Here is a 27,526-nt window from a genome sequence, read left to right as displayed (position 1 = left end):
CTAAAAAAGGCGTGTGATGTGCAGAATCCAGGTAGGGTGTAACTAATACAGGCTCAGGTAAGAGGCTGCCATGCATTACTAATGAGAGACTCAGCCAAAAGGTTGCCTGCAATTTCTAAAGCCTCAGATGCTGTATGTAGTTAGAAAGACGGGAATTCCTTTATGAATTACTTTATTACAAAACTATATTTATAAGATTTTGACCACTCTCCAAATACACATCCTTCTAAGATGCCATCATAGTAAAGACCAACAATTTGGTTACATTTCAGGGAGAAAGTCTACACTGAAATGAACATTGTGAGAAAACTCAATTTAATGATACCTTGGAGTATATTCTTGCTTCATTTATTGCTGTTTTCATTGCAAGGTAAGAACTTATATACAATTTTTACCTTATTTTAGTCTTTGTTGCAACTGACAGGAATAGTTTCTCCTCATACTGTAAAATACTTACTTTGATGTCATTAGAATTACAACCAGCTCATCGTTTTGAAAATTTGTAATAATGTAGATAATTTGAGACTTTCATTTTTTTTGTCTTTTCTTTAAATGTTGAAATCATGCTTTTATTGTGTTATGCAACTCTACTAAAAGAAGCTTTGATTCTAACTTTTCTAAAAAATGATTTAAAATATTTGTCTCTGTAATTTAATCATTTAAAATTTTATAATAACTAAAGATAAGTTGAGTACTGAAACTCTTTTTATGCCAGCAACCGAAGAAAGGTAAACAGATATTTTACAAAGAACTTTAGCATTTGGTGCTAAGAATTGATTTTCAATTATTTTATAGAAATTTTATTTATAAATTAATTTTTATAAAATATTTTTATGGGGAAAGCATTTATTTACAATCAGTTGTTAATGTCTAATCCCTGAAAGGTGCTTGTTAGGAGAATAAGGAATAATTGCTGAAGTATAAAATACTGGTGAGGTTATAGATGCTATTTTCTAATCCTAGCAGTGGCTGAAACTCCCGGGACAAAATGTCACAGAGTTGAGATATGGAGTAGACTTTGGAGAGGAACTTGTCTAACATCATTATTTTGGGATATGCATGGTAGCTTGCTTAAGTTTGGTATTTACTATGTGGTAGTACCAAGTCTAAAACTTGGCTCTCGGGACTCTAAGTCTAATGCTTGCTCTACTGAGTTATGTCTCTTTGTAAGGCTAGGCACCCTGCTCCTTCTTTCTGGATTATCAGTCACTCTAATGTCTCACAGGGAATTTGCTGGTCAAAGTCCTTCAGAACATGCAAAATACCTAACAGCAAAGCTCAGTTTGAGTTTTAGAATTTAGTTTAAAATGATCTGTTTAATAATCAGAACATGTGATCAAGGTATTTGTATAACATTTATTTGTGTGTGTGTGTGTGTGTATTTATTTATTTATCTCTGGCAGGATATATTTGTGCATCATCTATCTTGAAGGGAACATCAAAGTGAGTATTTTTTGTTCTTTATATCCACCACAGCATACAATTGGTAAGAATGAGCAAATTTAAGCAGATAACTGTATCTGCTTTTACAAAAAAATAAAATAAAATATTTTACAAAACGAAGGCATTGTATGCAGCCCTTTAAAACATTTTCACAAATTGAAAATTATCAAGCATTCAGTTCCTTCTCTGTGAAGCAAAAAATGTTTCCTTTTATTTTAATCATAAGAGGAATTCTTGGTAGTATCCAAAGACTTTCACTTCAAAGATTTGCAAAGAAGCTTTACTCAGTATTTCCATTTCTTATATTATTATCATCATCAATGTACCTTGCTGATTTCAAATGTGCTGTATCTTAACACAGAGTAAACCACTTTTTTAATGATTAAAAAGAGTAAAAATTGATCTAACACAAAATAACGAAAATCATCCTTAGACAAAACTGATCTGTTTAATGAAAAACAGAATTCTATTCCCCATCAATTTTGATAAATCGTAGTATGATGTGCTTACTATATTGATGCTTGTCTGCCTTTAGTGACATGGTAAATGACTAAGCATTGCATTTAATAAAAGGGAGTGTGCTGTTGGTGAATACTTAGCTCACCAGTTTTACGGAGTCATGTGGAGAAAAGATCATGTGTGTTGTTGCTAAAATATTACATGATTTTGTTTATTTTTCTATCTCGAAGTTCCTTCCTAAAATTCAGTTTACCTCAGAGACTAGAGAGATTTGGGGACACTCCTGAATTTTGTAAAATGAGACCGTACACCACCCAAATCTAACCCCTCCAAAAGGGGGAGGGGGACCTTTTAAATGTTAAACCAAGAAAGACCTCTTTGATAAAGTGATGGAAATCAGGAGGAAAACACCCGCTCTCTCTTGGGAAAGGCTTGTTCAGGTTGCCTTGGGGCCTTTGACTATACAAGTTCTTTTTGTTTTCTTCCAGAAACGGATTTAATGAAAATCGACAGAAAAGAGCTCTTTTAGCAGCACAGGTAGGTTATGCCTCAGATGGGGAGAGAGGCAGAGAAACAATCCATTCTGCTTTGAGACTCTGCTGTCACTTTAACAATGAGACCTTTGTGGAGAGGAATGAAATGCTAAAAACAAGATCAGAAGGAGGAGGAAGAGGCAAAGTAACTTCTCTACTGCTTTTCTGCGACCCCCTAATTCATGTTTAGTTCACATTTACTTGTTTACTTGCTATTCACCTCACTTTCCTACTGATAGGCTCACGGCATCTGTGTGAGATTTAATCTCATCTACTTGCCAGAAAATTTAAATGGGTCTAAAAATTAAGCCCAATATCAAGACAACCAACAACAGAAAAATACACGCAAATGGGGCAGAGAAAGGTGTAAATGATCTGAGTTAAATATTGCAAAAGTCATCAGAGGTGTCCTGGTGTTCTGACAAACAGCTTTTATATCGTCTGATAAGTCTAAATTGCAGGCACTTCTGGAGAGGCGACCCCCACCCCTTATTCTTTTGAGGGGTTGGGTAGCACTGAACTGAGGACATCTTTTTGCTTGATTGTTTTATATAAAGAATATTGGATAATATAATTGCAATATCTTCAAACTATGGTTGGAATGTTCAAATGAGTGGGTTTTAAAAAACATTTCTCTATAAAAGATGGCTGGCAAAATAGAGAATCCTAACTTAAAGGCATTTCTTTGGAAAGTAATATGATTTGAATATTTAGATAGCGAACAGCATATATATATATATATACATATATATATATATTTAAGGAGACTTTTGTCAAATGCTGAAATGCAATCAATTTCTGCTAGCATTTCTGGTAAACACCTAAATTTCTGGATTTTTTTGGTGTTAATTAAAGAGATTAAAGACGGCTTTTATATGCCGTTGTGACAATTTAGAAGACAGAACTATGTTTTATATTGAGTGATTTTTTTTGGTACTAAAGTGGGCAAAGGATTGTCTATAAAATGGAAATATTTCTTTTTTTTTCTTATAAAGAGTGTTTTGTGTACTTACCATGTGAAGTGGTTAAAATGACTTCTCTGAGAAATTGTAAGTACATGTTTGCCAGTAGACCGTAATAGCCACAAGAAGACAGCATCTTGACTCAGTAGAAAATTCGATTTTGAGAAAAACTACATTCCATTGAACCCACTGGGTTGAAGAACCTGTGAGAACCTCACAGTTGTCACGTGAAGTGACCTGTTGATGGGGTGATGCAGCGTGGGGCAAAAGCAGGTTCGCAGTCTGAGTATGAGAAACACAGAGTTTGTTCTTGTAGTGTTATTTATTATTATATTATTTTCCTTATGAACAACTGTAAACTTACTTTTGCCCCACCCTGTGCTATTGTCCGGACAGATGTTTTTAGAATTTGAATAATTTACTCCAAAGAAGTAATGTTAATACCTCCTTTTTGTTAATAGGTTATGAACTCACCTTGTTTTGATTTCCCTTTTAGAGAGAAAGAAAAGCAGGACCCTTGTCTTTTAATTTCCTGTAGCTAAAGAACACACATCAGAGTTATTGAATATTTGAGCAAATTTTAAAATAATAGATGTTAAAGAAGGACACTGAAGTCATAATCACGCATTGCACTGTTTAGGACTGAAACTGCATCTGTTACAAGGCCTTCCTGTCTACAGATTCACTCCCCAGCTCTAGGAAGACAGAACACTGATGGATAGATATCTGTGCAAGTAAGAATTCAGAAATATGTTGGCAATGTGATGAACAATGAGCAAAGAAAGGGTAGACACAGGCTTCTCTCAATGGTGTATTTATGTGCTGCGGTGATTTCTCATCGAAGGACCGCATTTTTCTGGGCTTCTCACCCTCCTGTGGAGATGTAATCAGCCAAGAGGAAGAATGGGCTATTCTTTTTTTTTATCATTTATGTGAATATATGCATCCACTGCTTGATTTTTTTTTTTTTTTTGCATTACATTTAAAATTCTCCCTAAAGCGGGGGCTGAGACGGAGACTTAGGTGCAGGTGATTTGTTTAGGTTGTGCACAGCGAGGGAGAGGAAGAGTGAGACCAGGAAGGCAGAAAACCCAGTACAGCTATGTGAATGAGGCTTCCTGCTTTAGGCATCTGGGGCTCCCTCTCCTTGGGGGCTCTCTGAGGAGCTGGGTAGGATGTATTGTAGAATTGGTCTCCAATGGATGGGGAAAGCTGGGGTACTTATCTACCAACTCCTTTTCCTCCTTGGTTGAGGGCAGCCTTAAATCATCTGCTGGAAGGCACTTTCCGCGATCTGTCCTGCTTGGATTCTGCCTTTAGGCAGAGATAGAAAGAAGCCAGTGTTTGAAGTTGGAGGGTCTCGATGTGCACAGAAACACAGATGCTGTGTAGACACTCAATGTCTAGAGAAGGCTGGTAAAGAAGTCATTTCTGGGTAACTTGTTCATGGAATCTGAGACAACACCGATTATTTGCCATTATTTATATGACATAAAAATAAAAGTGCTCCCAATTATGAATATAAAATACCATTCTTAGTTCAGATCTGTTAAAAAAAAGAGAGAAAACTATGTGTCATGTCCTGCCCTTGTTGAAATAGGGCAGTACGATGCATGCAATGCTGTGATAATTAACCAGGATGCTGGTGCTCTGGGTAGTCACACCTCGTCACGCTAGGCAGTGAAAGGATTTGGAGCAAAAGATGAGTTAGTTATAAATTCTTGCCTTGGTCCAGTGTTGTTCAGTATATTCAGTTGTTGCCAAATAACAAAAATGGGTAACATGTTCATAACACTTATTATGTGCCTGGAGCTATTCTTCGTGCTTTATTTATCCCACCTCATTTAATCCTCACAGTTCTGGGAGGCAGTTATTGTCATTCCATTTCATAGATTGGGAAATTGAGGCTGAGCAGGTTTAAATAATTTGTTCAAGGTTATAAACCAGTATGGAGCAGAGTTGAAGTCACTGTAGACTTTTAGTGAGCTTCAGAGAGAATTCATCGGAACCAAAGAAGACTTTTGTGCTCAGTAATATTGATGGTTGTGCTAGATTTAGGCAGCTGGAAAACATGCGACTGCACAGAGAATAAAACTTGCTGTCTTGGGGGTAATCAAGGTCTCAGACTGCTGTGAGTCTGACTTGGTTTGAGGAGAGAGGCAAGGCAAAAAGGGGAGATTCAACAGTGAGGATGAAACCCTGGAGGAACGAAAGCAGGGATGAAGGACCTTGCCACCATTGTGTGGGCCAAGGAGTTTAGAAAGGAGTCTTCAAGGGTGAGTGTGGGAGTTCTTTTGGATGGTATGGGTCAGGTTTACCTGTTGAAGGAAAAAGTACTTTTTTTTTTTTTTTATCCTCACCGGAGGATATTCCTCCACTTTTTGTACAGATAGAGTGGGAGGGAGAGAGAGGAAGGGAGAGAGAGAGAGAAACATCGACGTGAAGGGACACATCGAGTGGCTGCCACCCGCACAACCAACCAGGGCCGGGGACAAACTGCAACCGAAGTACGTGCCCTTAGCGGGAACTGAACCCGGGTCTCTCCGGACTGCAGGCCGACGCTCTAACCGCTGAGCCAAACCGGCCAGGGCGGAAAAAGTACTTTATTGGGAAATGCCCAAATAAAACTTTACAGGTGGGAAGGAGACTGGAATATGTTGAAAAAGGACTTTGTACTTGAAGTCACATTCTCTATTACCCTTTCTTCTTATCCTCCACCCTTCCACGTTTTTCTAACATCCTCTGTACTCAATTCAACGATTATATAGCAATGTTCTGGAGTGTGTAGTCTCCTGTGAACGTAATATTGCTGTTGGAAGGACATTGCTACAGACCATACACTAAACTGGATTTGAGTTGGAATAAAAATCTAAATTGATTAGTTTTAGTAATCCACAATTATTTGCTACTAATCCATATGGACTTCTAAAAGTATTAAGGTTTTATCTGAATTGCTTAGATCAATATACATTTCTCTCTTGCTAATTTTGTATGTGAGGTACTATGGTGGAATCTTTATATACATGTTTTTATTTATTATGATGACTGCACAATAAAGTAGGTACCATTGTTCCCTTTTACAGACAAGTAAAAGGAGCCACTAAGAGGTTAGAAAACCTACCTAAGAGTAAATAATGAGAGAATTAGGACTCTAATCCAGGTCTCGCTCATTCAGTAATTCATGCTCTTAACCACTACTCTAAAGTGCCTTGGGAGTCTATGAAAGTGTATGTAAATGTTCTATGAACTTGCAAGTGTTAGCTCTTTGGAGAGTGAGGGTGGCGTTCTGACACAGCAGCAAAGAAGCTTCTGTGGATGGTGCCTTCACTGATGGGTCTGCAGGCAGTAGGAGCATCATTGTCTGTCCATCGGCCTCATGCACTTTCTCCAGACCCATGTGCACTTGGAAGCATCAGAGAATGGCTACTCTTGCAGGTAGAGCAGACAATTAATGCAAAAGTTAGATTCCATCCAGGGTCTTTTCCAAGGAGAGAAGGGAAGCAGAAGAACTGAAGTCAGAAAGGATAAAGAACATGTCAAACATGTTTTATCAGATAGGATAAAGAACATGGCATGAGGCAGTACCACAACCCTAGAGGAATCCTTTCTGCCTCACCGAGGTTGCCTCAATAATCCAAGGAAAAAGAAAGTCCAGTACCTTATAATTTCTGTATTTGTAGCTATTTTCCAGATTTTCTAAATGAAATCTACTCTAATTCTCTTGAACTTTTTTCTTTCTTTCAAAGCTTGAAGCAACATCTCCAAGATACTTCTTCCATGACGCTATTAATTGGGGTGAGAGCAAAATAAAAGGTCAGTGTTACATCTATGGTTTTGCATTTGCTTTCTTAAAAGACACTTTTTTGGGGGGGAGGATATATTAAATCAACTGTTTATTATTTCCATATAATGCAAGAAGAAAATAGAGGTGGTAATAATACTTAGCAATAGTTGCTTAAGTTCACTTTATTTTTGGAAACAAGTAGGGTTAAACATGGACAAAGCTGGTGGCCACATAGAAAGATATCACTGTATCAGAAACTTATTTTCTAAAGCAATCACTTGCTCCTTGATCTCTCCTCGACATCCTATGTTTTGCTTACTAATGTCCCATTTCCATTAAGCAGAAAGCTGATGGTAGTTTGAAATTTAATTTGTTTTTTTTTCATTGCATTAAAAATAACAAGGATTTCTGTTTTCAGGGAATAAACAGGGCTGTAAATATTTTTTTTTAAGGAGATTTGTTTATCTAAATATTTAGACATTTATTCATTGTAAAAATGCAATATTGTGATATAAGATAAAATTTAAAGATAGTTTTGCCTCTTGTGCGGGGGGGGGGAGGGGGAGGTACATTTAAGTTTATGCAAAGTATTTGTTACCTATATTTATGATCTAAGTTGAAACAGCTCACTTTTCTTCAGTTAAGATAAACTACTTAGAGAGCTGTCTGTGTTTAAGTGTAGAAAGAAACTTAAGATATAATAATGTTAAGGTGGGAGGATAATAAGTTTTCCAAATTCTTGCCTTTGGCAAAGCTGTGGTTAAATTACTTCAGTTAGATAAGTGCTTTCATGACCTTTACATATTCCAGAAACTCACAATGTCTTGTAATACCTTATAGTGACTCGAAGATGCCCCTGGGTTCCCTTGCTGTGTTTCTCAAACCCTTCTTGCTTCAGTTTTGATGGTTGCCTCTTGTCTTCTCCTTATTAGAGGAAACATTTTCACTGTGATTCATTTTCATTTTTAAAACTTGCCCAGGAGCTCAGTTTCTTGCTTCCTCTTTTCAACATAATCCTTTGGGGTGCTTTTTCTTTCCACAAAAGAAAGAATAATTTTGGTGACAGGTAACAGTGACTTTGGCTTCTGCTCCATTCGAATGAAATCTGGGTCAGGAAAAAAAAAAATGCATCATTTGTAATTAAGCCTGAGGATTAATACACAAAACTTCAAATGACATTTTTAATCATTCTCTTAAAAAATGGGGGTTTCCTTTTGAGTTTTGTACTTTGCCTTGAGCTAATGGTGGACGATATTCTTTAACACAGCATTTGCTCCTCGGGAGGGACCCCACTGGACGTGTCGCCGCTGCCAAACTCCATCCGCGGAATCATCTGCGGCTTGTGCATTTCTGGTTCTCATCATCTTGGGACAGGGATTCCTGACAGGGATTCCTTACATGGGAACTTGACCTTTCCATCGCTTGAAGGAAGCTAACCTTTGCTCTCAGGGCAGTGTGAGATGTGAAAGCCCGTCTGTCTGGTTTCACAGCACACATAATGAAATGAACTAGATAAAGACTTGACGGGCTTCATTCTTTAGCTCATCAAGGCAAGATGCCCAGGGTTCTGTTTGAGTTAATAGTGGTTACAGTTAGTCCAAGCTAAAGTTTGACATATTATGTTTATAAGCACTGATGCACGCCAGGAGATAACTTATTTTTTTGCCCCTCAGGTTCTTGTCCTCATGAATGCCTTAACGGAGCTTTCTGTTCTAAGGCTGGTACATGTGACTGCCAAATATTTCAGGCACTTGGGACACGGTGCCAGATTGGTAAGTTTCAGGGATACTCAGGAGAGAATTATGAGATGCCGAAGAGAACATGAAGGCATAATTTGCTATATTAGGGTTCATCCATTGGGATTTGGAACAATTATATTGTATATTAACTTGAGTACTCACAACTTATTCCCAGTAATTTCAAAACAATGTAAAAGAAAGTAGATATGCCCACTTTCTCTTCTCACTTATCTCTACTATTTCCTTAAGTAGTTTTTTCTACTCTAGATGGTACTAGCCCTTTAAAACCGGGTTCTCATTTATCTCTCTTTTGCTTGATAAACTAAATTTATTACTTGGAGCTATGCATTCTTTTTGACTTTGAGTTAATTAAACATTCTATACATAAAATAGAAAAAAAATATTGAGAGCTTTTCAAAGCAGAGGATTCTTTATATATATATATATATATATTTATACTCACCTGAGGACATTTTGCATAGAGTGGGAGAGAGAGAGGGAGAAAGAGAGAGAGAGAAAAACATCGATGTGAGAGAGATACATCAAGTGGTTGCTACGCACACATTGGGGGACAAACTGCAACCGAGGTACATGCCCTTAGTGGGAACTGAACCAAGGACTCTCTGGTCCACTGGCTGATGCTCTAACTGCTGAGCCAAACTGGCTAGGGAAAAAAAATATTTTTATTATGGTGTCTAAGTTAGGATGCTACATCAGTCGTAATCAATAAATATTCATCAGTGTAATGAGTATTTATTGAGCATCTACTAGACCCCAGGCTGGGCACTGGGGATACAGTACTAAATAATATAGACATATTCCTGTTCTCTTGGAAGTTACAGACTAGTGGACAGGACTAACACACAACAGGTACACATTAATTACACTTGTGATACGTGCTATAAAGTATTAAATTGCAGCATACTTCTGTGAAACTTTGCAACACAGGGAAGGCATACTGTCAAGAAGGACTGACTCAATCCCTGATTTTCCCCTGAAAAGACCAAAGTTGGCCAAGGTTAATAAATTTAGGTAAAAATTACAAAAAGAAAAGACACGATTGTGCCCCGTCTTTATGCTTCGTATGTAGGGTATTAAAGTATTTTACACATATTGCTTACTCAGTAAATGTCATTGATTATCATATTATTCTAAAGGGAAGGGTCTCAAAAATCCAAGTGGAATAGAGGGCTACCCAGAAGGGGAAGGAGGGAGGTAGTCATGAAGACAATAGGAGATGATGTATAACTTAAGACAAACATTGCTTAAAATTTGGCCAGTTTGAGGTCATGAATTTTTAAATTGCAGCATACTTAGGGCGACTGATACTCTCCATCCCCAGACATATAAACATGTTATTTTTTGTCAGTGGTTATTTTTCTCTGTGGATACTATTAAGATATTTTTGAGAACATTGTAGAGATGGGAGCACTCTGGTGCTGTCGAAGCTCGTTTTTAGGACACTCAGTGGTGACATTGCTTTCTTTTCTGAGCCACTATATTGCTTTATCACTATCACTTTCTTTTACTGTATCATTCTCTCTACTCTTCCTTTCTTCCAGAGTCTTCCTTTGGATATAAAAAATAAGGATATTTCTAATACAAATCCTTTGTCCAAAACAACTCGAAGGCCATCTTTTCCTTCAGGGGAGTTTAATGATTTTGAGAGCAACCAATAATTTTATGTTAGTTATTTCTTCCTGTGACATTGACAGCCAGAGATGGCAATAGTTATTCTAATGAAATAGAATCACCTACCATGACTGAACTTTGCCAGAAACAGGTGAAATTTATTTTATTCTACTAAGAATTACCCTATTTCTTTTCAGTGCCAAACATGGGCAATGGCAGAGATGGGATTTGCAAAACCTGGGGACAGTACCACTTTGAAACCTTCGATGGCATCTACTATTATTTCCCAGGAAACTGTTCTTACATTTTTGCAAAAGACTGTGGTAATCTGGAGCCTCGATACACTGTATGGGTAAGTGATCTTAGGGTATAATTCACTTAAAAATTGTTTCCGGTGAAGCTTGTATTTTGAAAGTACTGGACAAATCGTGGAAAATATCTAACAATCACAGCATGAATACTTAGATCTCTGTCTGGGGAAGGAGAGGGTTTGGTTCTTAGAGGGATGGATACAATTTGCAACTATACCAAATACTTCTGTCAAGACCGGGCATAGGACTAGGAGAAAGAAGATTTGGATCCATGTGGAAGGGACTTTCAAGCAATGCAGAAAAGTCTGTGTCGTAGATGTCATAATATTAACTCCACTTGGTGTCCTCATTCTTCAGGTTTTATTTGATCATTTTGAAAAGGGGGTGAGACCTTATTACTCATGTATGTTTCCTTCTTTACACATCCAGTGTGATGCCACCTGCATTAATTTTTTTTTCTTTATTGATTTTAGAGAGAGAGGAAGGGAGAAGGAGAGAGAGAGAGAGAGAGAGAGAGACATCGGTGAGAGAGAACATGGATTGGCCCCCTCCTGCTTACCCCCCACAGGGGATCAGGCCCACAACCTGGGCATGTGTCCTGACTGGTGTGTGGGTCAATGCTCAACTACTGAACCACACTAGCCGGGTGACCTGCATTAATTTTTAAAACAGCACCCCTCAGTACGAACCGAGGCCAGCGTTTATGAACTGGAGTACATGCGCTGCATAAGCACAGACTGGAGGATGTGCATACCGGCCCCTAATTGCTAGGTGGATTGATACCGTATGCTTGAGCTCCGAGAGGTAGTTCTTAGTTTCAGCATTCTTGCTTCAAAAGAGCCTTAGGAGACATCTCAGTATGTAAGCTGCAGAGTGGCTCTGGGTGAAGCCAGGAAGTCAGGGCCCTCTTTCCCTGCCCACAGTCTTCACTTGGATTTCCAGGTATCTTAAAGCACAGGCAGGAACTGCCATGTGTCCTGTGCCAGAGCTCAGCTCTCCAGAGCTGTTGTTTGTTTGAACCTCTGCCTTGCCTTTTGCCTTGCCTTGCCTTTTGCCTTCTTTTTTCTCTCTTCTCTTCTCTTCTCTTCTCTTCTCTTCTCTTCTCTTCTCTTCTCTTCTCTTCTCTTCTCTTCTCTTCTCTTCTCTTCTCTTCTCTTCTCTTCTCTTCTCTTCTCTTCTCTTCTTCTCCTCTCTCTCTTCTCTTCTCTTTCTCTTCTTTTGTCTCCTCTCCTCTCCTCTCCTCTCCTCTCCTCTCCTCTCCTCTCCTCTCCTCTCCTCTCCTCTCCTCTCCTCTCCTCTCCTCTCCTCTCCTCTCCTCTCCTCTCCTCTCCTCTCCTCTCCTTTCTTTTCATTTCATTAGATTGGAGTTGCCTAAATTCTTTTTGTCTCTTTGGTGAGGCAAATTTTTAAAAGTAGGCCCTTAAGCTTTTCAAGAACAACAAATCCTAGTGGTCCAGAAAGGAAATAAGTCTGTTTCAAGATTAAAAATCGGAGTCTTCTTCAGGTAACAGAGTTCCTGGAGTACATCTTCAGTGCCCACAGGGCTCCTGTTCTCATTCCTCCCCTCTCTCGCTGGGTTTATCACTCAGACACCTTCTGACTCCCCATTGAAATGTTCTTGTCCAGGGTCTCACCCTTTTGAGGACTAAAGTGCCAACTGGACAATTTAGCCTTTGATAATAATACACGGTGCTGAACTGAGCCTCCAGAGCTCATGGATACTGTTTCTATGGGGCCGTTTTGCTTGGTGGAATTTGCTTTCAAATCAACAAATCCATTTATTTAAAATATTATCTTTCCCTTGATTATAGAAGTAGTTCACTTCATTTGTAGAAAAATTTAAAAATTCAGAAAAGTCTAAATAATAATACTAGAACTATCAGTCAAGAGTTACTTTTGCTAATGGCTTCATGAATTTCCTTTATCCCCTTTCCCTCTGCTTTGTATACATTTTTAATATTAAAATCATACTATGTATAATTTTCAATTTATATTAAGACCTTCCTGACATGTCAAATATTCTTCACAAACACAATTTGATTAGCTATATTTGTTTCAACTCATGGAATACTCAAATAATTTATTTTCAGAAATTTAGGTTTAAAATATTTTCAGTATTTTATTTTATTTTTTTTTATCCTCACCTGAGGACATTTTTCCATTTTCTGTTCAGGTAGAGTGGGAGGGAGAGAGAGGAACAGAGAGAGAGAGAAACATCGACGTGAAAGGAACACATCGAATGGCTGCCACCCGCACGACCAACCAGGGCTGGGGACAAACTGCAACCGAGGTACGTGCCCTTAGCGGGAACCGAACCCGGGTCTCTCCAGACCGCAGGCTGATGCTCTAACCGCTGAGCCAAACCGGCCAGGGCTATTTTCAGTATTTTAAAACATATTTTGACAACCATCTTTATACACATATTTTTTTATTCTCCTGATTCTTTTTTTCTTTAATATTTTATTTTTTTATGAAAATAATACATGTACATAGTTTAAAATTTTTCATCATAGCATCCAAAGCAATAAATAAATAAATAAATAAATAAATAAATAAATAAATAAAGTAAAATAAAGGGATTCCAAAATGGCGACAGAGTGAATAGAAGCTACACAGACCATCTCTCAGGACCAGACTGGAACTATAACTATAATAAAGACCAATCATTGGGGAAAAGGCAACAGAAAAGCAGCTAGTGAGGACCATATAACAAGGGACACTGAATCGATCCTGGTAGGATTGAGGAGGCATGAGAGGGGGGCTGGGAGCCCATGGACAACAGCAGTTTAGCTGTGAGCAGCGCCCTCGGGGTTAAAATTCCAAGCTGGCTCCATAGCACAGAGGGCCAGGACAGAGCACTAAATTAGCCACAGCCACTCACGTTGGGCTTCAAAGAGGGAGGGAGGACTGGACTGAAACTGTGTGGGGACACTCAGGATTCGGAGGGCACTCAGAGCTTTTGCTGAGTTGTGGCCACACAGGATGGTGGCCATCTTACTTCTTCCCAGCGCTCGGGGAGAGTTGGCAGCCCTTGCCTCAGAGATTCAACCCCACTAAGGTGGGCCAAAGAATTGCAAATTGAGGCTGATTAACAGCCAGCATCTGTCCCACTCTTGGGAAATCCTCTTATGCAGAACACCTGAGGGAGTTTTTCATTCAACTGAGAACTCAAGGCTCTTCAAGTAACCAAGACTAATAGCCTCCAGACAAAAAGCTAGAGGATAACTGAATGGTTTCTGGGATTGCAAATCTAACCAGGAAAGTAAGACTGGACAGTGGTGTTTAATGTGGGTCCTCCCACGCTCATCCAAACCCAGTAGAGGGAGCCTCCAACAGCAGAACACCAACACAGGGAAAATTTGGCACGATCCAAAACCCACTGAGATAGCAAAAATGGTGAAACAAAGAAACAAATCCCAAACGAAAGAACAAGAGACCTCTACCAAAGATGAGATAAATGAAATGCAGCTAAGCAAATTATCAGAGGTAGAGTTCAGAGTCATGATCTTGAGGAAGCTCAACAGCATGAGTAAGGACCTCAACACCATGGGTCAAGACAGAGAAGCATTGAAAACCAAACAAGTGGAAATGAATAATGACATAGCAGAAATAAAGAACACATTGGAGGAACTAACCAGCAGAGTAGAAGAAGCTGAGGATTGGATCAGTGAATTAGAAGACAAAGTAGAAAAAAAATCAACCAGTCAGAACACCAGAAGGAAAAAACAATTAAAAAACAGGAGACAGCTTAAGAGAACTGTGGGACAACTGGAAACATAATAATATTCGCATCATAGGAGTCCCCGAAGAAGAAGAAGATAAGCAAGGGTTAGAGAATATATTTGAAGAAATAGTGACAGAAAACTTTCCTAATTTGGTGAAGGAAGAAGGCATTCAAGTTCAAGAAGCATAGAGAGCCCCAAGTAAGAAGAACCTAAAGAGGCCCACACCAAGACACATAGTAATTAAAATGCCAAAAATTAAAGACAAAGAGAGAATCCTAAAGGCAGCAAGAGGTAAGCAACAGGTTACCTACAAAGGAACCCCCATAAGGCTCTCAGCTGACTTCTCAACAGAAACACTACAGGGCAGAAGGGAGTGGCATGAAGTAATCAAGGTCATGAAAAACAAGGATCTGAATCCAAGACTACTATATCCAGCAAGGCTATCATTCAAAATAGAAGATCAAATAAAGAGCTTTCCAGACAAAAAAAAAAGGCTAAGGGAATACATTAGCATCAAACCAGCACTGCAAGAAATGTTAAAAGAACTGCTGTCATTAGTAGGAAGAAAAATATAGCCACACTAAACAATAATGGCAGTAAATAAGTACATATCAATAATCACCTTAAATGTAAATGGATTGAATGCTCCAATAAAAAGACCCAGAGTAGCTGATTGGATAAGAAAGCATGACTCATATATATGTTGTTTACAAGAGACCCAGATCACAACAAAAGACTCACATAATTTGAAAGTGAAGGAATGGAATAAGATCTTCCAAGCAAATGGAAAGGAAAAAAAGTTGAGGTAGCAATACTCATATCTGATAAAACAGATTTCAAAATGAAGGCCATAACTAGAGACAAAGAAGGTCACTACATAATATTGAAAGGCTCTATCCAACAGGAAGATATAACCTTGGTAAATGTATATGCACCCAATATAGGAGCACCAACATACGTTAAAAATTTACTTGAAGCCCTGGCCAGTTTGGCTCAGTGGTTGGAGTGTCGGCCTGCGGACCAGAGAGTCCAGAGTTCGGTTCCCACTAGAGGCACACACCAAAAAAAAAAAAAAAAAAAAAAAAAAGCCTTACTTGATGCCCCAACATCAGAACAGTATTTATTTGTAGTGCTGATTGAGTAGATACCCATTTCTTCGTTGTTTTACCCACTTGTTTTAATTGACTACATTTTTGAGTTGTTTGCTGGAAAGAAAGATACTTTCCTAAAAAGTGTGCATGGAAGTGAACATTTTGAAAATGTTGATTATAAGTTGGAAATCATTTCTAGAATTTTGAATTCAATCCAGTGTAATTTTTGATCATTTTATGTATGACCTCCCCAACCCTCTCCAGAAACTTTTAGATATTCTCTTTATCCCTAAGGTATGAAATTTCATGAATATATAAGTTTTTAAAAAATTTTTATTGTGCTGGGTACTTGAGGCCCTTTCAAGCTTCACAAATCCTTCAGCTTTGGAATAATATTTCTTTTTTGTCCTCTCTTTCAGAATGTCCTTTCTTTCCCTCTGTCAGAAATCCTGTGATTCAGATATTAGAGCTCCTGAACTCAGTGGTTGATTCCTTAATTTATGTTGATTCTTTCATAGTTTCCATCTTTTTGCTTTTTTGGTTTACATTTTGGGAGATTTATTTCCAACTCTTAGATATTTATCTTCCAACCATTCTATTTCAGTTATATGTGTCTCTTATGATATTGTCAGTATACAATTATTATTTTTATTCTTTGAATTTTATTTTTAACAGAACTTTATTCTTGTTTTATGAATGATATCACTTACTAACTCAATTTTCTGTCTGAAGATATTAATTATGGATTTTTAGAAGTTTACTTTTTATATTTTTTTGATTCCTTTGAACTTTTGTGTGTCTTTTCTTAATTTTTTTAAAAAATTGTTTTTATTGATTTTAGAGAGAGAGGAAGGGGGGGGGGAGAGAAAGAAACATTGATTGGCTGCACCTTACACACCCCTTACTGGGGATCAAGCCTGCAACCCCAGCATGTGTGCTGACCAGGAATCAAACCAGGACCTCTCAGTGCATGAGATGAAGCTCAACCAACTGAGCCACACCAGCCAGGGCTATTTATTTGTCTTTCATGTTGTGAGCTTTTATCACATGTGAGGATTAGGCTCCAAAAGCTACTCAGAAATCTCTGACTATATGGATGGGGGCTTGCTTGCTTGGTGGGAGACTGAGCAGGGAGTCTGGTTTCATTAGATATGCCCCAGATATGAGTAACTGTATGTCTTTCTCATTTTGTTTCTCCAAAGAAAAATTCTCCAATATCCTGACTGGGGTTTGATGCACAGATTCCTGGATACTGCCATCATTTTAGGCATACTTCTTTAGACTTTTGCATTTGCTATGACCTTTGCTTAGAATGGTCTTCTGAGTATCCACATGACTTGCTCTTACACCTCCTTCATCTTCACTAGAGTTTCCCTTCTCAGTGAGGCTTTCGCTGGCCACTCAATCTGAAATTAACCCCAACCCTTCCTTCATGTTATCTAACATCATATATATTTTAGTTTCATTTAGGTGTATTTTTTATTAACTATTTTCCTCTAATGAAATGCAAGTTTCATGGAGACAGGTGTTTTTATCTGTTTTGTTGACTGTTACATCTCTGGACTCTAGAATAGTGACTGGTCAGTAATGAGGGATCAATAAAATTTGCCCATTATTCATTAAATTAATGCATATTACATCTTGCTATATTAAACATCTCTCTTATCATTGGTAATTTTTTTATCACTTTTATGCTTAGAAAGTTCTTTTCTATCTATATATTTATATTTTCATTCAGTTATTTTATGGTTTCATCATTATACTTCTGAAATTAATTTTGGAATAGAGTGTTCTTTCTTTTTTCTGTCTCTTTTCTCTCCTTTCTTTCTTTTTACTAGTTTACCAATATCCCCCATCAGTTTAAAAAAGAAACTCTCTTCTTTAAAGTGCCTAGGCAATTTTATTTTTAGTGAGGTTATAGTCACTATTGCAATCCTTACATATATAGCTTTGTGTAGAGCTCTATTTGAAGTACTTTCATGATTCTCTAACAGGCAAATAATATGGACATGAAAATTACCTAGGTGTTTCTTTACAGTCTTCCAGTCAGACTATTTTTTCTAATATACACCATGTTAAAAATGCATTATTAACTTGTACTTTATGAGGTTAATTCTGTTGTCTAATTTCTGCGATGAGTATTTGTTTTCTCTTGAAAATCCCAATGTAGTTATAATTTTGTAAAGCATCAGTGGACTAATGGTGCTATAGAACTGTAGACATGCATTGCATTTTTAGTAATTAAAACGAAAGCATACATTCCTATCCTTTTTTTTGTTTTTCTCTTTTTAAGGTTCATAATAGCCCTAAGTGCTTTGGTTCAGTGTATCACTGTTACCGATCAATCAGCTTGTTCTTTTCAGACCAAGAGGAAATTAGAATTTATGGTCATGAAATAAGAAAGAATGGAATCAGGTAAGACACAAGTGATACAATGAAAATAACACATGGGTTAACAGCATTTCCGAACATCTCACGTTGAAAGCGAATTGTAGAGAATAGGAAGAGAGAATTTATTTTCAACAATAACTTTTAAGTTATATCATACAGAAATAAAAATTTAGGGTAGACTCCAAGGCCACCCAGGTGGCCAGAAATCTAACCATTTTAGCCTCTCTATTACTTACATAGGATACAGATATGTTTGCATAAGTGGAGAAAAGATGATCATATCTTTTCTAAGAGAAATTTAACTGAAGTCTTCATAGTTCAAGTGTTCAATTATTTTTGCCTTCTTTCTTGTGTATGTTCTCTCTCTCTCTCTTTTTCTTTCTTAAAAGCAGACACTTTAAATAAAACTAACCCTCTGCAAGTCCTTTCCAAATTTATGTGAATGAAGTTTGGGTGTCACTGAAGTTTTTCCATTAGTGTTCTGACAAAGATTCAGAGCCAAAATGTAATTGGCCTTCTTGAATAGATCAGAGAGGGGGCCGCTTATGGTTTTCTGTCTGCCAAGAATAAAATCTGAGAGTTTGGGGGAAGGGGATATTTATTTATTTATTTATTTGGTGGAAGGATTTATACTTTTTAACTAGGAATATTGTGGAATAATCTGCCTTCCAATGTAAATAATTATAGAGATATTCAGTCTTAACTGTTTCTTGGCTGAGTTATGCCAAGAAAAGTAAATTACAGGATGGAAAAATTCTATCCATCGTTCAGCATTCACTAGCAAGTGTTTGAACCAGGGGGACTCATTCCAGTGCAATGGCCTTACCAACCTATGTGCTTTCCTTTCTGAGTTTAGATTCCTTAAGAGGAAACAGATGGTGGCAGAAAGGGCTTTGGATGAAGCACCAGGGGAGCCAGGCACTGACCAAGTCAGGCAACCCAGAGTAGCCTCTGTCTCTCTGGCTATTTTCTTTGTTTTTAATACTCACCTGAGGATATTTTTCTATTTATCTTCAGATAGGGAGGGAGGGAGGGAGGAGAGAGAGAGAGAGAGAGAGAGAGAGAGAGAGAGAGAGAGAGACATTGATGTGAGAGAGACATATCGACTAGCTGCTTCCTGCATGAACCCAACCAGGGCTGGGGACGAACCTCAACTGAAGTATGTACTCTTGAGCAGAATGGAGCCCAAGAGTCATTGGTCTGCGGGCCAACACTGTGCTGCTGAGCCAAACCAGCCAGAGCAGAGCTGGGCTTATTTTCTTAATCAGTTGGGTTCTGTACTTCTCATTATCTGATAAAAGAAAACGTAGCCATTTGAATGGGAAGATAACACATTACATGTGTATTTCTTGAAACTGAATTTATATAGTAATGTAGGATTCCTTGTATGGGATTTTAGGTGACGTGGGCACTTTAAAAAATTTTGTTTTATAAAACAGAAATGGCATTCAAGAAGGTTTTCAAGAATACTAACTCTTTGTTAAATCAAAGATATAATATTTAAATTTTAACTTAAAGATGTATGATACAAAACGATGGTTTTCTTATTAACCAATTAAACTGCATATACAAATGCTGTATCTGGCCTAGGGCTTAATTTTTAGCAGGTGCTAGAGAAATGTTTGCCAAAATCAAATCAAATATGTGAGGCTCTGGACATCATACCTTACCTCTCTGGACTTCTGTTCTCTCACCTGTAAAATGAAGGGTTTTTGTACATACAAATCTGTGAATAATTTTAGCATTAATCAGTGCATTCATTTTAATTTGCATTGTTAATGTTACCTGCCGAGGTTTAGTGGAGTTTTTCTTAGATTTCTGGAAGATTATCTAATTTTTCCTATGATCCCACATCTATACTACCATTCTTTTATGGTATAGATATCAGAATGATCATATGTACCTTTTATTTTTATTAAAAAAACAAAAAGTTTATTTAATCAGTTTACTGTGAAAGAGATAAATGACAAATGGCCAAACCAAAAACTACTCACAACCAAACAACTATACCTCTATGCATTTAATATTCCATTGCTATGAAATATCTTTATAAAACACGATTTATTTTTTAATGTATAGTTTTTATAAACTTGCAAACTTAAACAATATTATTCATACTGAACTTTACTATGCATTTGCTATGAATTCCTCATGTTTATAATTTTAAATATAAGTAGATTATGGAAGCAATTAGCTAACATCTTTTGATTTATTTTTCAATGTGAAGTTTTAGTTATTTTTCTATTCTTAGGACCAATTCTCTTTAAAAATTTATCTGCAAACACCTTTTGGAAAATATTTAGATATTTTGAATTGTTTCTTTGGGGATTATCCCTTTGTCAATGAGTATGTTTAGTTTCATAGTTTTTGTGCCATGTAGCCATTCTTTTCTTGAAAAGGAACTCAGTAATTTGAAGTTTTTGAGAAAAATGTTTGAATACATTGACCTCCTGCCTCACTCACATTGTTTATTATTTTCAGTTAGCATGGCTATCTTAATAAAAGTAATTTTTCCTTCCATCTTTTTAATTATTAGCACCTGCCCTTTTCTGCAATACTTGCGAATAAAAGAACAGTGTTCTTTCAAAAACATTCTAGGCAACTTAGTATTCTTTTAAAATGTCTAATTGTTTAGTTTTGTTTAGCTCTTGTATGTCTTTCACTTCCTTTGTTTGGACACATTCTTGTGAAAAATGAAAAGACTAGATACTGGATCAAGGACCTAAATATTCAATGTAACCCATATTTAAATAGGCCAAATTTTATCCAACTTAAAAATTATGAATATAACTCCTATGCAGTACTGTAGAACAAAGTATTTTATATTCCGAATAATGTACTTTGCAGCATTAAAAATGTAAATTATAATTAATCATGCCTTGACATTTTTCTTTTGGAAACCAATGACTTATACCAAGGTGACACTTTGGGGATAAAAGCTCTTATTTCCTCTCAGCCAAGTTTAAAATGAAATTAAACAAAACTAGAATTTGTGCAGTGTGTTTACATATTTTGACCATGGTTGTACTTCAAAATTTTAAGCAGTACTTTTTGATTATCTTGAACCATCTGGATAAAAAGAAATATATTTAAACTCTCGTTATTCAAAATAGACAAAGTTATTTTCCAGTTATTAAAATCACTGATATTTAGCAGAAGTGTGATTTGGGTTTGTTGAAAGACTCCTCCAAAGTATAAAATCTAAATCACTATGGAGAAACAGACATAATTTTTGTTGTCCTTTTTATTTCAATATTGAGTTTTTCAAAAAACATCAAGATTATCTATAGGATCATTGCTTGGGAAATCTAACTGCATAGTTTATTCAATAATTTTGAATAATAATTATCTTTTATTTGTCTCACTACGAGAAAGAAATCACCTGTAATTGATCCTTCATTGTAATTCTTAGATTGCTTTTGTTCCATTTTTCAAGTTTAACATTGCCTCAGACAATTGGACAGGTTTCTGTTGAGAAACTAGCTGACTACATTCTGGTGAAAACAACCTTTGGTTTTTCATTGGCTTGGGATGGAATATCTGGAATTTACCTCAAAATATCTGAGGAGCATAAAGGGAAATCATGTGGCTTATGCGGAAACTACAATGGCGTTCAATCCGACGATTTCGTCATTCAGCAAGGTAAGGGGAGCAGAAGAAATGTGAAGGTATTTCTGAGGTCTTCTCCCTTTGCTGATCAAGCTGTTTGTACCCAGAACGGTACAACTTGTCCTAGGCTGGGTAAAATTGGTAGCTATCACTTGCCTGTTTTAGTGATTTTTAAGTGAAGTTTGAATAGAAAAATATTTTTGTGTCATGCTTGAATACCATTAGCTAGTTTACATTTGCTAAATTAAGATACATGACTTACTCATGTATTGAGCATTTACTTTGTGTCAGGCACGGTGTAAGAGCTTAGGATACATCAATGAACGAAACAAGGACTCCTTCCTTTTGGGGACTTACATTTTAGTGATTCAAATCCATTGGGGCAAAGTTGTTGACTTTTGGACAAAAGTTATTTTGCATCTAGTCTCGATAGGAATAAGATAAATGACTGCCAAATGATAGTTTTGTAAAGGTAATTAAATGTGAACAGTATTATAAAAGTTGAATAATAACTTGGAAATGTTTTATTATGTATAATGATGTATCTATCATCATTCATCTATTTATTCAAATTCATGAAACTAATCTCTGTGAACTATTATAAATGTGTTCTCTTTCAATTGAGTTACTAGTGTGTAGTGGCAACAGAATAAGAGAGTCACAGGACACAGTCATGATTTAGGTCCACATGGACAGGTGCAATAAAAAAGAATGCTGTTCTTAGTACCAGCAGACATGCGGTGAATCTTGTTCTAAGGCGTACAAGATTTGTTGTTTGAGGCAACTCATTTAATCTCTCTGATACTCAGTTTCTTCAGCTGAAAAATAGGAATATAATAATTCTGAACCTTAGAATTATCAGGAATAATAAGAACATATCTTGATATCATTTATCATAATAGTTAATATGAGCACATGACTCTATTATTCCCAACCCTTACAACATTCTGTAAGGTGGGTGGTATTTTCTTAATTTTGTAATGACACAAGGTGATGTGCCCAGTGTAACACAGCTTGTAAAATGCTACTGTCAGGGTTGGATTACAGATCCAACTGTCTCGCAATCCTATGCTTAAGTAAATTTGTGGGAAATTGACTTTAAATCTGTAAAGTGCTATATGATACTTTTGTAATATTGTAAAATTAATAGAGAAGAGTTGCCCATATATGGTGTTGTAAGACAGTGAAAATCCTACGTAGAGTGTGGGTTCTGGAATCAGACTATGGGATTCAAATTCTGCTTTGTCACTTATTAAACTTTCTAAGTTTAATGCTATCATTATATATGGTATATACTTCATAGAATTGCAAGGATTAAAAGAGACAACCCATGCAAAACATTCAGTACAGCGTGTGGCACATAGTTAATGCTCAATACATTTTAGCTAATTTATAATCACCTCCACGTGGTCTCAATAAGCTTGTTATGAAGCTGAAATAAAAATGTTTGATTACAGACATTTCCTTAAGAGGCCCTTGTTACCATGCAAACATTTACAAGATGCCTAATGCATCAACGGGATTAGGTCACTAGTGGCCAGTGTAAAGAGCAGGGCCCCAAGGACTCACGTTCCTCATATGTGAAATAGAGATGCTAATAATGACCCTGAGAACGTCCAGCCTGTGAGGATCAAATGAGAACATGTAACTGAAAGTGTCCTGGGAGCGCAATACAAATGAATGTACAGTACTGAAATTCCCATGAACTAGGGATTTCGAATGAGAGGGCTCCTACACTTGGAATCTTGCGAGTGGGGATTTAGAGTCACGCAGAAGCAATCGAGTGGTAATTGTTAATTTCTCTTTCTTCTGCGTGAAAGCTTCACGCACACACAAAAAGAACACTCAGTTCAGTTCTCAATATCAGAATCAGAAAAACTTCTGTGGACAATTGTCCTATGACATCTGGGGAACGGGGTATAGCGGTCTGGACAGAAAGCAGCACCTGCTTTGGTTAGAGGCAGAGAGACTCAGGTTAGGATTTGAGTTAAGAGTCAGATGGATGTTGATAACCTGCAACATAAAACAGTAGCTCACAGTGAGATAACTGGGGCAGCGGTGGGGTGTGAGCAGGTTATAAGTGGGAGAAGACTGGCAGGAGGCCATTGGACTGAATTACGGCTGAACTGGCAGAAGAAACAGGAGAAGGACCATGGAGACTGTTTGGGAAGAGCCTAAAGAGAGATTTCAGCTTTGTCACAATTTTATTTGCTGCACGGTGTAAAGCAGAGGAATTATAAAACCAATTTACAGTAATTTGTGGGGATGTGACTGGAACATGATCTCTAATTTTCTTCCATACTCTAGTAATGCAAGAACATGTCTACAGATGCGCTACATTACTTTTAGCTTTAAGATCCTAAAGCTAAAAATATCTCAGCCTGTACTTTGTAACTCAGCCTGTACTTTGCTGATTAGATAAATCTTTAGGACCAGTGAGTTTAACTGAATGCCATTGAATGCATAATTTCTTAAACGTGATTAAAGTTGTATTTCTCTCTGCATTCCTACTCACTCTTCAGGGATGACTTCACAAAGACATGAGGCTTTTCAGAATTTCTGTTTATATAGAAAGATTTTAATTTGTTGTCTAGTTGAGATTCTGGTTCCATAATTCATGTCTGTAGCTAGCTGCACAGTAACATAGAAACCCTGGTTCATTCTTCATTTTTTAAAATTTTTTATCCTCACCTGAGGATATTTTTCCATTTATCTTCAGATAGAGTGGGGGGGGGGGGAGAAAGAGAGAGAGAGAGAGAGAGAGAGAGAGAGAGAGAGAGAGACATATCAATGTGTACACGTCAACTGGCTGCCTCCCGCACGACCCCGACCACACTGAGCCAAACCGGCCAGGGCTACTCTTTCTTTTCTCGGCATAATTAATAGTACTTCACTTTTATTCTCGGTAATGTCCCAGTATGGACAATAAATTAGTCTGTTTGTAGTATTCTCTTATATAAAACATTTTGATTTTAGTTTTGCAGGCTCCAAGAACACCAATTGTCTCATAATAACCTACTTTTGTGACTCTTTTATTAAAGCAATATAAAAAAAAAATAGCTAAATATGTGGTTGAAAAGCTGGAATTAAAGTCAACTCTAAGGGATTGCCCTGGTTGTTTAGGTACATCAAGATTTGTACGTAAATATTAAAATAAGTGGGACTTTACAAAATGTGTTTGGTTCTTTAGACTTTTAAAGAATGATGATATTTTTAAATAAAATGTGACTATAAATTTTCTTTAAGAGAAGATCTGTTTTATCTTTTTAAAGTAAGTTTATTAGACTAGGTCCATGCTTAGTTCAGTGTGTAAAATTTCCAACAGTATCAGAGATAATGAGGTGGGCCAAATTTGAAAGCTCTAGGGGTCTAATAAATAAATATCACAAACTTTTAAATAACTATATTTATTAAATAACCGTAAATATTAAAATATAATATTTATCTTTTCATTACAAACTCCTTTGGATTTATTCATTCACTTATTTAGTAAATGTATTTTGAGCACCTACTATATACCAGATACTAACCTAGGGATACAGCAGGGCAGCTTAGGTAAGCTCTCTCCCTTCCCATAATAGGTATTATTGTGAAAAACAAAATAAAGAAAAAAATGTAAATATAGTTTTTGTGAGAAGCAGCAGCCATGGAAACAAAAAAAGGGAAATAAAGGAGGTCGTGTGTGATAAAGCAGGGTGTGGTGGTGGTCCCGGCCTGTGACAGAGACGCTTGCGGAGGAGAATAGCTGCTTACATGCAGTAAGGGGCAGAGCAGGGGAAGATTGGAGGGAGAGTGATTCTGAAGGGGGAGGAGAAGAGCAAGGTGGGAATGAGCTTCAGTGGAGAGCAGCACAAAGCCAGCAGACCAGAGTAGCTTATACAAGAACAGGAGATATAGGAGAGGCGGGGTGGGGTGAGGTAGGTGGAGGAGGTTGGGAATTGGAGGAGTTCAGGGACCAGATAAAAAAAAAGTCTTCAAGGCCACAGTAAAGTTTTGGATTTTCCATTAAGAAATAAAAGCATTTTTATAGGTGAACTCCCAGTCTTCCCAACAACTGGTAGCAGCACACAGTCATTGCTTCCTATTTTGAAGATACACAGAGAGAGTTGTCAAACCTTTGGCTGGAGCTTTTTGGTTCTAGTGACGGGGTAGCTCTCCTTCCGTGGCAGACCTCTGGCTGCGTACGTCTGCGTGGCGGAAGCTCGGCTCAGACCTGAGGCTCACTGTCCAGGTGTCATCTTACTCAGGTCTGCAAGGTCCTTGAGATTTGGGGTTCAGCCTTTGTGTGACTGTGGGGCAGGATTAATTTTCATTCATTGTAAAACTTGTTCTCAGGCCGGGTGCTGAGACAGTTTAAACTTGATTTGGAGCAGAGAGTCCAGACTGCTCACCACAGCTGTCCGTTGCTCTGTACACAATAGCTCCTGAATCTTGCCTCTGAATAATGCTGAGGCAGGGTCAGGATTCTCAACAATCTGTCCTGAACACGTTTAGAAACACTTTCCATCATATTCGGGTGAAATGAATTCACTTCTCAGTCTTTCGTTCACCAGGGTTCTTTTTCAGTCTTTCATTGTGAGTGTGTCCTCTGAAATCTCAACGGCTCAACAAAATTATTCTTTTTTTCCCCCCACTGTTGTTTACCCCCAAAGTGAAACTACAGTTTTAGTAAGTTTCTGACTTATGTCAAGTAAGGGGGATTACTGAAGCTTTTCATACCAAACTTTCACTTTGCTTCTTGGTTTTATGCACAAACTGTAGGCTAATCAGTGCTTTACCAAAGAGCATGTTGTACCGCTCACCCTCAACCCTTTTCCCCGTGTTGCTTCAATGAAGTTTTTCCTCTCCAATGATAGTTTTATTTAGTATTGACCCTTTGTTCAATTTATTTTTATCATGTTAAAGTGATGTTATGCAGCGGGCAAAAGTAGGTTTACAGTATGCTAAACAGTTATTCCTGTGTTATTCTTGATTAATTATTGAATTGTTTTCCATGTGAACAACTGCAAACCTACTTTTGCCAACCTCTGTATAATCATAAAGTTATTGAATTTAACTTTTTGACCAAGAAGTTCATGTTGATGAACTGTGTTTGTCAAAAGTGATCTTGTTACACATACTTTCTGTGTGTGTGTTTGTGTGAAACAGAGGACTATACAGAAGACATAGCTATGTTTGCAAATAGTTGGCTGGTGCAAACTCCAGACGACATCAGATGTGTGCCCACACCCTCGGATTTTCCAAATCCGTGCTCCAGCGGAATGCCGGCATTTGAGGTAAACTTGGTGTGAAAACTTTGGGCATGTTGGATATAATACACATATATTGTATTGTTTATTTTATATTAAGCATTTTTTTTTTAGCACAAACACTGCATAATTAAACACTATGAAATTTAGGAAATGGGAATAACTTTAAAATTATTTCAGAAACAGTGAATGTAATGAGTTTCATGAAAAGCAGTGCTCCTTACCAAAACAGGTAGTCATAAAAATGTTGATGAAAAGTTCTAAGCAGAAATCACCTTCTGTTTCCTGGTAAGAACGAGATCATGCGATTAGGTCAGTAGGAGAAAAGGAGCGCACACGCGTGTGGTTAAACATGTCTGGTGACGGCCGTCTTCCTCTGCGCAGGCAATCTTCTTCAAGTGCCAGATTCTGCTGCAGTTTCCCTTTCTGAGCTGCCATGAATATATTGATCCGTATTTATATATTGCCAGCTGTGTTAATGATCTTTGCAAGTAAGTGAAATGATTAGTATTTGCAATAACATTTTCTTTATCCAAAAAGAAGGGCAAAAACCACTCTGTAACTTAGCATCTCATCATAATGGGTAATGTAAAGCAAA

General features: G+C 37.3%; 1 protein-coding gene across 1 annotated transcript in view; it reads left to right on the top strand.

Annotated features, from left to right (window-relative positions):
• Positions 1-318: 318 nt before the first annotated feature.
• The window catches only part of OTOGL (otogelin like), a 135,014-nt gene continuing 107,806 nt past the window's right edge, over positions 319-27,526 (top strand). The window contains 10 exon segments of the mRNA XM_036252659.1: positions 319-370; positions 1,404-1,443; positions 2,391-2,439; positions 7,144-7,210; positions 8,855-8,953; positions 10,750-10,904; positions 17,973-18,094; positions 21,507-21,712; positions 26,828-26,955; positions 27,313-27,419. Of these exon segments, the coding sequence (XP_036108552.1) occupies positions 319-370; positions 1,404-1,443; positions 2,391-2,439; positions 7,144-7,210; positions 8,855-8,953; positions 10,750-10,904; positions 17,973-18,094; positions 21,507-21,712; positions 26,828-26,955; positions 27,313-27,419 (1,025 nt within the window).

The sequence above is a fragment of the Molossus molossus genome, unplaced genomic scaffold (genome assembly GCF_014108415.1).
Source record: "Molossus molossus isolate mMolMol1 unplaced genomic scaffold, mMolMol1.p scaffold_m16_p_10, whole genome shotgun sequence".
Classification (NCBI taxonomy): domain Eukaryota; kingdom Metazoa; phylum Chordata; class Mammalia; order Chiroptera; family Molossidae; genus Molossus; species Molossus molossus.
The sequence above is the reverse complement of the archived record's forward strand: the minus strand, read 5'-3'. Positions and strand labels throughout refer to the sequence as shown.